The sequence below is a fragment of the Mesoplodon bidens genome (assembly GCF_964165515.1).
Source record: "Mesoplodon bidens genome assembly, chromosome: 12".
NCBI lineage: Eukaryota > Metazoa > Chordata > Mammalia > Artiodactyla > Ziphiidae > Mesoplodon > Mesoplodon bidens.
The window spans coordinates 67,052,584-67,061,378 of record NC_138168.1 but is presented as its reverse complement, the minus strand read 5'-3'; the positions used below and the strand labels follow the sequence as shown (position 1 = coordinate 67,061,378).

Here is an 8,795-nt window from a genome sequence, read left to right as displayed (position 1 = left end):
GCTCCGCCCCCTCTCTGGTTGCGGAAACCCAGCCGCCTGGGTCGGAGTGGCTGCCACGCCGCACCTGCCCACGAGGGGGCGCGCCCGCGCGCCGGACCCAGGCCGCCTCGGGCTCGCGAGCGCTCGCTCCTTCCTTCCTCCGCCCTTCCCTGACGGCGTTCACCTGTCTGGGCCGGGGGCCCGTCAGGCGGGGGGGGCCGGCGGGAGCTAAGCCGAGGAAGAGGGCGGAGCGGCTCTCCGGGAGCGTCACCGGAGCACCATGGCGGACCTGAGAGCTGGCGGCGACCGCCACACGGGCGGCGATGGCGCTGCGCAAAACGAAACAGGTGACTGAGCTGCAGGGGCAGGTGGTGGTCCGGCGGGCTCGGGCCGGGAAGAGCGAGCAGGCCTGAGGGGGCGAGGGGGGAGGGACTCGCGCGGGGCGCCGGCGCTCCCCTCCCCCGCCCGGCCGCGGCCCGGAAAGGCCAGCCCGGCGCGCCGCGCACCGCGGCTCGGAGCCCGCTTGCCCTCCGCCTCCGCGCGTCGGCTGCTCGGCCCCGGCGCCCAAGTTCGCCGGCCGCCCCTCTTGCGCTCCAGCTCGACTTAACCCAAACAGGTGGAAACGCGCCAGGGAGCGCGGGCGGGAGGAGGAAGTAGAGAGACGCTGGCCGCTCCTCTCCCACCTGCCGGGCTGGATCTGATTCAATTGAATGGGAAAATCGTATCCCCCAAACCAAACCGCCAGCCGGAAAGTCCTCGGCCTGGTACGGCTAGCAGGATTACCCTTTTCTGCGCAAACCCTCCGGCCTTAACCGGCGCACCGGCTGCCGGGGTAGCCCGGCGCGATGGTCGCGCGTGAGCAATACCCGCCCGCTGCCCTGGGGTCCGCAGTTACGACCGGCTCACAAGAGTTCTGAGATCTGGGGTCGCGAGGCAGGGGCTGGTTGCAGGATGATGGGGGCCTGCAGGTGCTGTGGGGGGTGGGGCTCAGAGATTCGTTGACTTGAAACAAGGGTCCTCGGCGTTCATGTTTTTAGTCCGTGCACCAACCCAAGGCGGGAACGTTGGCTCGGCTCATCAGGGCGCTGTGTTAAGGAACCCCCTCTTTCCAACTTCCACGCCAGAGGCAGGGGCAGGCGCTCACATCTCCAAGAGCATTAAGTCCTCCCCTCCCCCATTTTACTGTATGCAGCCGATTTTCCCCCTCGCGATAGTTTTTTCTTGCAGATCCACTCCTCTCTCCTACTCCCCTCTTCTGTTCTTGGCCAGTAAACTGTTTCTGGTACCTTCCTACACTTGGGATGGAGGGGATGGGGGCGGTGAGGCAGTTTCTTATTTTAAAAAGACATTCAAATTGCAGGCTCCCCAGCTGTGTTGTGTTTTCTGCTTACACATAACTGGAAACAATTGTTATCTAAATGTAAGACTTCCCCCACCCTCAAAAAAGAGGTATTGACTTAGAAGGTACGCTTATTTTAATGTGAAAGGTCCAAAAAAGCTATAAGAGTATTTGCAAATGATGTATCTGTTCTGCTAGGTAGAGTTTGGGCGCCTAAAGACTAAAGACTTAATCCCTCCAGCCAAAATACCTGAGGTTAAGACAAGGAATCTTGAACTTGTTTACTCTGAAGTCACGCTACTTCCTGTAGGGTGGTTTATTTTGTCTTAAAATGTTTGAAAGATTGGCAGGTCATTATTTTCGTTTGGGGTAGGGAACGGGTGGCTTAGAGGACGTGCCTTTGTAATTGCTTTTAGGGAACTTGAGAAGCCGGGTGCTGAGGGTTACGGTCCCCCAAGAGAGGGCAGCAGGAGCGCAGCGTCCTCATTGAGAATATAAATGGTTTGGTGCCTAGTCCCCACAAAGGAAAAATAAAACTGCTTCTGTACACAGTAATTTTTGCTCAAATAAATGAATAAATAAACACTTCCTAGAATCTGCACGTGAACAAGTTGTTCAGATGTACGTGAACTACAAACTAGCTTATTCAGTGCCCAAGCATGTTAACTACTGAACTGGTCATGCTTCTAACAATTAACCTACAAATCAACCCTGTGGCTGTCAGTGAAATATTTTCTTTATGAAGAGGGCAATTTAATTGGCTGCCGTCTCTTTCATAGAAAACAATTCTTCCACATCTCTACCTAGAAACTCCAGTTTCCAAGGGACAAATTTTATAAATGGTCTTTCGAATAATTGTACTTTATAATTTAACTAAAACTTATTTCTGACTCACATCTTTTTCCTATTTTTCTAGCCCTGGATTACTATTAAGGTTTTTTGTGCTCAGAGCACCTGTGTGAGCAGGTGTCAAAGAAAGAAGAAAGGTGAAAAAAATATATATATATATATATTTAAATCTAGGTAGCGATATTTTGAGTGTACAAGTGAGGACTGCTTGAATTTTAACAACTTCTGAAGTTTTCCATATATTTAAAACATGTGACCTATACCTGAATATCAGACTTCAATGTAGTACTTCATTCTTATGGACATATTGCACATTATAACATTCAAATGCTGCAAGTCATTTTTTTTAAGAATTACAGGATTGTACTGAGGTGGGTTTTTTTTGGGGGGTGGGGACTTCTGTCTTTTATTACCATCAACAGGTGAAAATTGCCACCTCAAATGGCAACATTTGTTGAGGGATTCATTTTATTCCCTTTTTAGAACTGGTTGTTAGGTGGCTAAGGCCCATTCTTAAATGTCTCTCTTAGTTTTTCTTTCTCTGTGCAAAGACTGTGGTCTAATTTTAGGGCAATTTAGTTTAGAATCTCAGGTGATTATAAAAATAACATCTGTAGGGCTTCCCTGGTGGCGCAGTGGTTGAGAGTCCGCCTGCCGATGCAGGGAACATGGGTTCGTGCCCCCGGTCCGGGAGGATCCCACATGCCGCGGAGCGGCTGGGCCCGTGAGCCACGGCCGCTGAGCCTGCGCGTCCGGAGCCTGTGCTCCGCAACGGGAGAGGCCACAACAGTGAGAGGTCCGCGTACCACAAAAAATAATAATAATAAAAAAAACACCTGTAATGTGTTCGTAATTATATACATATGTATGTATGTGTATCAAAGATGGGTTGAAAATTGGCAGTATACGACCTATAAAATGAGACATTTGTTAAGAATTTTGAAAGGTAGCATATAAAAATCATATTTCTTTCAACATTTAAAAGCTATTTCTGTCAGTATATATTTTCTACTCAAAGCTAGTCAAGTCACATTCTTTATGGTGATTTTTAAAAATTTTTCTTGAGAATGAACAGTTCTTTCCGCATATATTTCAATAACAAAAGGTAGGCAAGCACTGAGAAAAATAATTGACTTGAAACAAGTTTTCAATTTCACCACTAGAGGATGTCAAGTTCTTTTTTAATTATTATTTTGAGTAAGATTGAAACTCACAAAATTGCCTCTGCCGAGGCTTTGTGTACTTAATCTTATGCTAGTGCTCAAGAGCTGTGAAAGTGTGCAGAGGTAATTTCTCAATTTAATAACTTCCTTTTAAAAAGCCTACTGAATTAAGACCAAAGTTAAAGCTGCTTTTGACTTACTCATAAGAGCACACTTTCATGCACAGAGAATAAGTTAATACCTATAATCTGTGAATTCTGTTGCTATTCCTTTGGGGAAAATGACATAGAACCTGGAATTGGGCTTTTTCTCTCTTTAGCAGGCAGTGAAGTGGAAGAACATGGGCCTTTTTTGTGATCTGGATCATGACCCTTCACTGCATTTTTCCAAATTAAAAAGTGGCATTTAAGGTCTTAGATTTCAGGGTCTACAAATATCTTCAAATAAAAATTGTTAGATGGGGTTCAGACTGCAATTTGTTATTAAACTCATTGTTTTGAAATTCACGTCCTAAAGCTTTTAATGCTTCATCCCAAGTGAATAGATAACTTTTTTCCTGTTATATTTTGGCTGGCTCTTACCTTTGCATCTTGTGAAGTAGGAGGAACGTATTATTAGACGAGGCATTTGTGCTCAGGAGAGTGCATTTATTTGATATCATTAGTTAGGCCTGTGTGTGAGACACTAATTTGTATTGGCATGTTCTCCAAAAAAAAAAAAAAATCTAACATCTTTGCCTCCTGGTGCATGACAAAAAATCATTTGAAATGGGTTATTTTTTAAAACTCAGGTCTCATTATATTGTTATAAGAATTGAAAATATTGAGGCTTAGCATAATTTGACCAAGAAATATGTACCTTCTATAAAGCTTTATGGTGGCTGAAAGGTTGATGAAGACATGATCCGTGGATTTCAAAAGGAAAACATCACTCACAAACAAATAATTGCAGGTTATGCGGAGTTAAGTGAAGAAAGAATTACTTCCAGCTGTGGTCTTTCATCATGGAACACATACTGGGCATAGTAATTTAAGTTTTGAAAATGGGTAAATGACATATAAAGTTGAATGGAGGAAAGAGAAAAATAAAGGTGCAGATGTGGAAAAGAGCAAAGTTTTGGTCATATTGAGTTGTATGAGGCTCATCATGAAAGAGTCTAGAAGATGGATTAGGAATGAAGGCACATGGAGGCCAAATTGTGGAGTGATCAAGCTTAAGAGGTTAGTACATGATTCTGCAGGCAGTGAGGAAATGTTGATGAATCCTAAGGATAACATCTTTAATAAAGTGCGATAAATTAGGTAATTCTCTACCCATGGATCTTGAAAGCTTGATTGCCAAGTCTAGCAGAAGAGCTCAGCTGTGCCTTTTAGGAATGCATGGTCCCTTCATCTAGGAAAGTCATTCCCTTGTTGGATTTTTGCTGATTGGGAAGGGTATCACGGGGCGGGGGGAGGGGAGAGTGTATGAGGAACATAAGCATGACCAGGCAGATTAGCCAAATCTCTGGTGATAGTGAGGTGATCGGTATTCTACCCATGTGATCCTCATTTTGCAGTAGCAGTGTAGACTAGAGGAGGGATTTAAGAAGGGCACATTCAGCTACATACAGACCGGCTCTGAAGTTCCTGCAGAAGTCTTCTGGGCAGGCATTGGGCCAGCACCATGGCATGGCAGTGGAAATGGGAAGAGAATGATTAATTCAAGATTCTGCAGAGGCATGTGTCAAAGGATGCAGGTAAAAAGTTGACATATAATATTATACACCAGGTGTAAGTTTGGCTCATTGGTTTAAGGGTGGCGTGAAAACAGTCATGATGAGGACCTGGTTTTGGTAGGAGAACTAGAAAAATCTCTGCTTTAAACATGGAGATTTGAGATGCAAGGGGGACGTGTAAGTAGAAATGTCTCATGGGCACGTGGAAGGATGCGAATAAGGAGAAAAACAGGTTGGAACTCTGGGATTCATTCCATAAGGGGAACGTGATTGAAGCCATGAGGGTGAGGAGAGTTTTGAAAGAAAAATGGAAAGGGGATGAGACAACACTTCAAGCACAGGAGGAGGAAGAACCAGCAAAGACGGTGGAAAAGCCAGAAAATCAGCCAAAGCATAATTGAGCAATGCCATACCTGCCAAGGGAGAGGGACGAGGAGGTCAAGGATTCAGAGAGTGAAGAGGAAAAAAAAAAACCATTGGCGTGGTTACTGAGTAGTCACTGATCACCCCCAGAAGAGGCATTTCAGGGCATGTAGCAGATTATGTGATTAATAGACTAGCAGTTGGAAAGTAAAGGTAGCCAATTTAAAAGACCCTCCATAGAGTTCACTGGTGAAACGAAAAAATGTCAAATCCTTGAAATTTTTCTTTTTTTAATTCATTTATTTATTTATTTATTATTTATTGGCTGCACTGGGTCTTCGTTGCTGCGTGCGGGCTTTCTCTAGTTGCGGTGAGCGGGGGCTACTCTTCGTTGTGGTGCGCAGGCTTCTCATTGCAGTGGCTTCTCTTGTTCTGGAGCACAGGCTTTAGGCACGTGGGCTTCAGTAGTTGTGGCATGTGGACTCAGTAGTTGTGGCTCGAGGGCTTAGTTGCTCCGCGACATGTGGGATCTTCCTGGACCAGGGCTCGAACCCATGTCCCCTGCACTGGCAGGTGGATTCTTAACCACTGTGCCACCAGGGAAGTCCCCCTTTGAAATTTTTCTAATTAAACCTTTTTTAATTTGCATACAGTTCACTGCTTTAGGGGGTATACAATTCATTGTTTTGTCGAATGTATAGTCATGTAACCACCACTATGATAATGACCTGGAAGAGTTCTCTTGCCCCAGAGAATTCCCTCATGCCACCGCTGTGCAGTCAGGTTCTCCTATCCTTAATGCCTGGCAACCACTGATCTGTTCACCATCCTAGTTTTGCCTCTTCCAGTGTCATAAAAGTGGAATCATACACATAGACTTTGTTTTTTTTAATTTAATTTAATTTTTTTATACAGCAGTTTCTTATTAGTTATCTATTTTATACATATTAGTGCATACATGTCAATCCCAATCTCCCAATTAATACCCCCCTCCCGCTTTCCCCCCTTGGTGTCCATATGTTTGTTCTCTACATCTGTGTCTCTATTTCTGCCTTGCAAACTGGTTCATCTGTACCATTTTTCTAGATTCCATGTATATGTGTTAGCATACGGTATCTGCTTTTCTCTTTCTGACTTTCTGTATGACAGACTCTAGGTCCATCCACGTCTCTACAGATGACCCAATTTCATTCCTTTTGGCTGAGTAGTATTCCATTGTATATATGTACCACATCTTCTCACATAGACTTTTGAGTCTGAATTTTCTTTCACTTAGCATGATGCATTTGAGATTCAGACGCGTTTTGTGTATCAATATTTATTGGTGGTAGTTTGCCAATTGTAAGGAAGTCCCACAGATTAATCCATCCACCCATTGAGAAACATTGGGTTATTTCCAGGCTTTGGTGATATAAGTAATGCTGCTGTAAACATTTATGTACAGGTTTTTCTTATTTATCTAAGGGAAATACCTGGGAGTGGAATTGCTGACTCATATGTAAGTGTATGTTTTTTTGTTTTGTTTTGTTTTTGTGGTATGTGGGCCTCTCACTGTTGTGGCCTCTCCCGTTGTGGAGCACAGGCTCCGGACGCACAGGCTCAGTGGCCATGGCTCATGGGCCCAGCCTTTCCGCGGCATGTGGGATCTTCCCAGACCAGGGCTCGAACCCGTGTCCCCTGCATCAGCAGGCGGACTCTCAACCACTGCGCCACCAGGGAAGCCCTAACTGTATGTTTATAAGAAACTGATGAACTGTTCTCTGGAATGGCTGTGCAATCTTGCATCCCTACATGCAATGTTCGTGAGTCTTACTTGCTCTGCATCCTTGCTAACACTTGATGTTGTCATGTTTAGTTTTGTTTTTTAGCCATTTCACCAAGTTCTTTTAGTAAAGCAATGTAATCACCTCAAAGTAAAATAGTGCCCTTAGGGATGCTAAATGATGCTCACTTAAACTAGGAAAACTTGTGGAGGTAGAGTTGCTCCCAGAGCTCGGGTATAATGTGGAGTTTTTATGTGGCTCTAATATCATTGGCTTCTTTATTCTTTTTAATCCCCATAGTATTTATTTCTTGTGGAGTCTGCATTCTGAAGTTGACCATGAACAGCAGTGCTGTCCTCCAGCGCACCCCATGCCAATCCAAATTCTCTTCTCCTCTTTAATGTCTGTCTTCTAATCCCTTGAGATACGGCTTTCCAGAATTTGGAAATAACTTTTTTGGTGTTTTTTGCAGTTAGGAAACTGGAAATGTTGATGCTGTAATTTGTTTTATTGTCTGGATTACTCTTTGTTGGCAGATTTTATGTTGTCAAACCCTGTACTTAGTATCTGTTCTCAGTTACTGAAGTGTACTTGCAGAGATTTGTAAAAAGTCTTGATAATGTCTTTGGACATTTAATCACTGAGCATGGTCTAAGGTTCTATATGCTAAATGTGTATGATGTTCAGGCTTTTTTCTAGAAAATCCGTTTTTTAAAACTTTTTATTGAAGTATAGTTGATTTACAATGTTGTGTTAATTTGTGCTGTACAGCACAGCCACTCAGTATACACATATATACATTCTTTTTTATGTTCTTTTCCATTATGGTTTATCCCAGGATATTGAATATAGTTCCCAGTGCTATACAGTAGGACCTTGTTTATCCATTCTATATGTAATAGTTTGCATCTACTAACCCCAAACCCCCAGTCCATCCCTCCCCCACCCCACCCCTTGGCAACCACAAGTCTCTTCTCTTTGTGAGTCTGTTTCTGTTTTGTAGATAGGTTCATTTGTGGTATATTATAGATTTCACATATAAGTGATATCATATGGTATTTGTCTTTCTCTTTCTGACTTACTTCACTTAGTATGACAATCTCTAGTTGCATCCATGTTGCTGCAAATGGCATTATATCATTCTTTTTTATGGCTGAGTAGTAGTCTAGCTCTTCAGTGGGTCAGTACTTTCTTCCTCTTCATTAACTCTTTAAAAAAATTTTTTTAAACCGTATCACATTTTATTTTATTTATTTTTGGCTGTGCCATGCAGCACGTGGGATCTTGGTTCCCCAACCAGGGATCGAACCTGCTTACCCTGCACTGGAAGCTCGGAGCCTTAACCACTGGACCACCAGCCAAGTCCCCTCTTCATTAACTCTTGAAAATGCTCTGACTTCTAGTTCACAAATTTAAATGGCATCAGATGGTTTTTCTCTATTTGTTTACTGTTCTCCTTAGCATCTTTATTTGAGAAATAGCCAGTTGAGAAAATCTATAAGATTTTCTTTTAATAGGTGCCAGGTTGAATTTTGATTTGAAGAGTAATATATTTTTGACAGCAAGAATTCACTGCACTCAACAGTTCCTCATCCTTGAAAGGTGCTACAGAAGCAGTTGTG

General features: G+C 43.7%; 1 protein-coding gene across 3 annotated transcripts in view; it reads left to right on the top strand.

The window, feature by feature from the left end:
• Positions 1–8,795, top strand: part of MAP7 (microtubule associated protein 7) — a 166,840-nt gene continuing 158,045 nt past the window's right edge. For all 3 annotated transcript variants that reach the window (XM_081250545.1, XM_081250544.1, XM_081250546.1), the window contains exon 1: positions 1–326. In XM_081250545.1, coding sequence (XP_081106671.1) covers positions 260–326 — 67 coding nt within the window. In that variant the 5' untranslated portion in view covers positions 1–259. The remainder of the gene's footprint in view (positions 327–8,795) is intronic.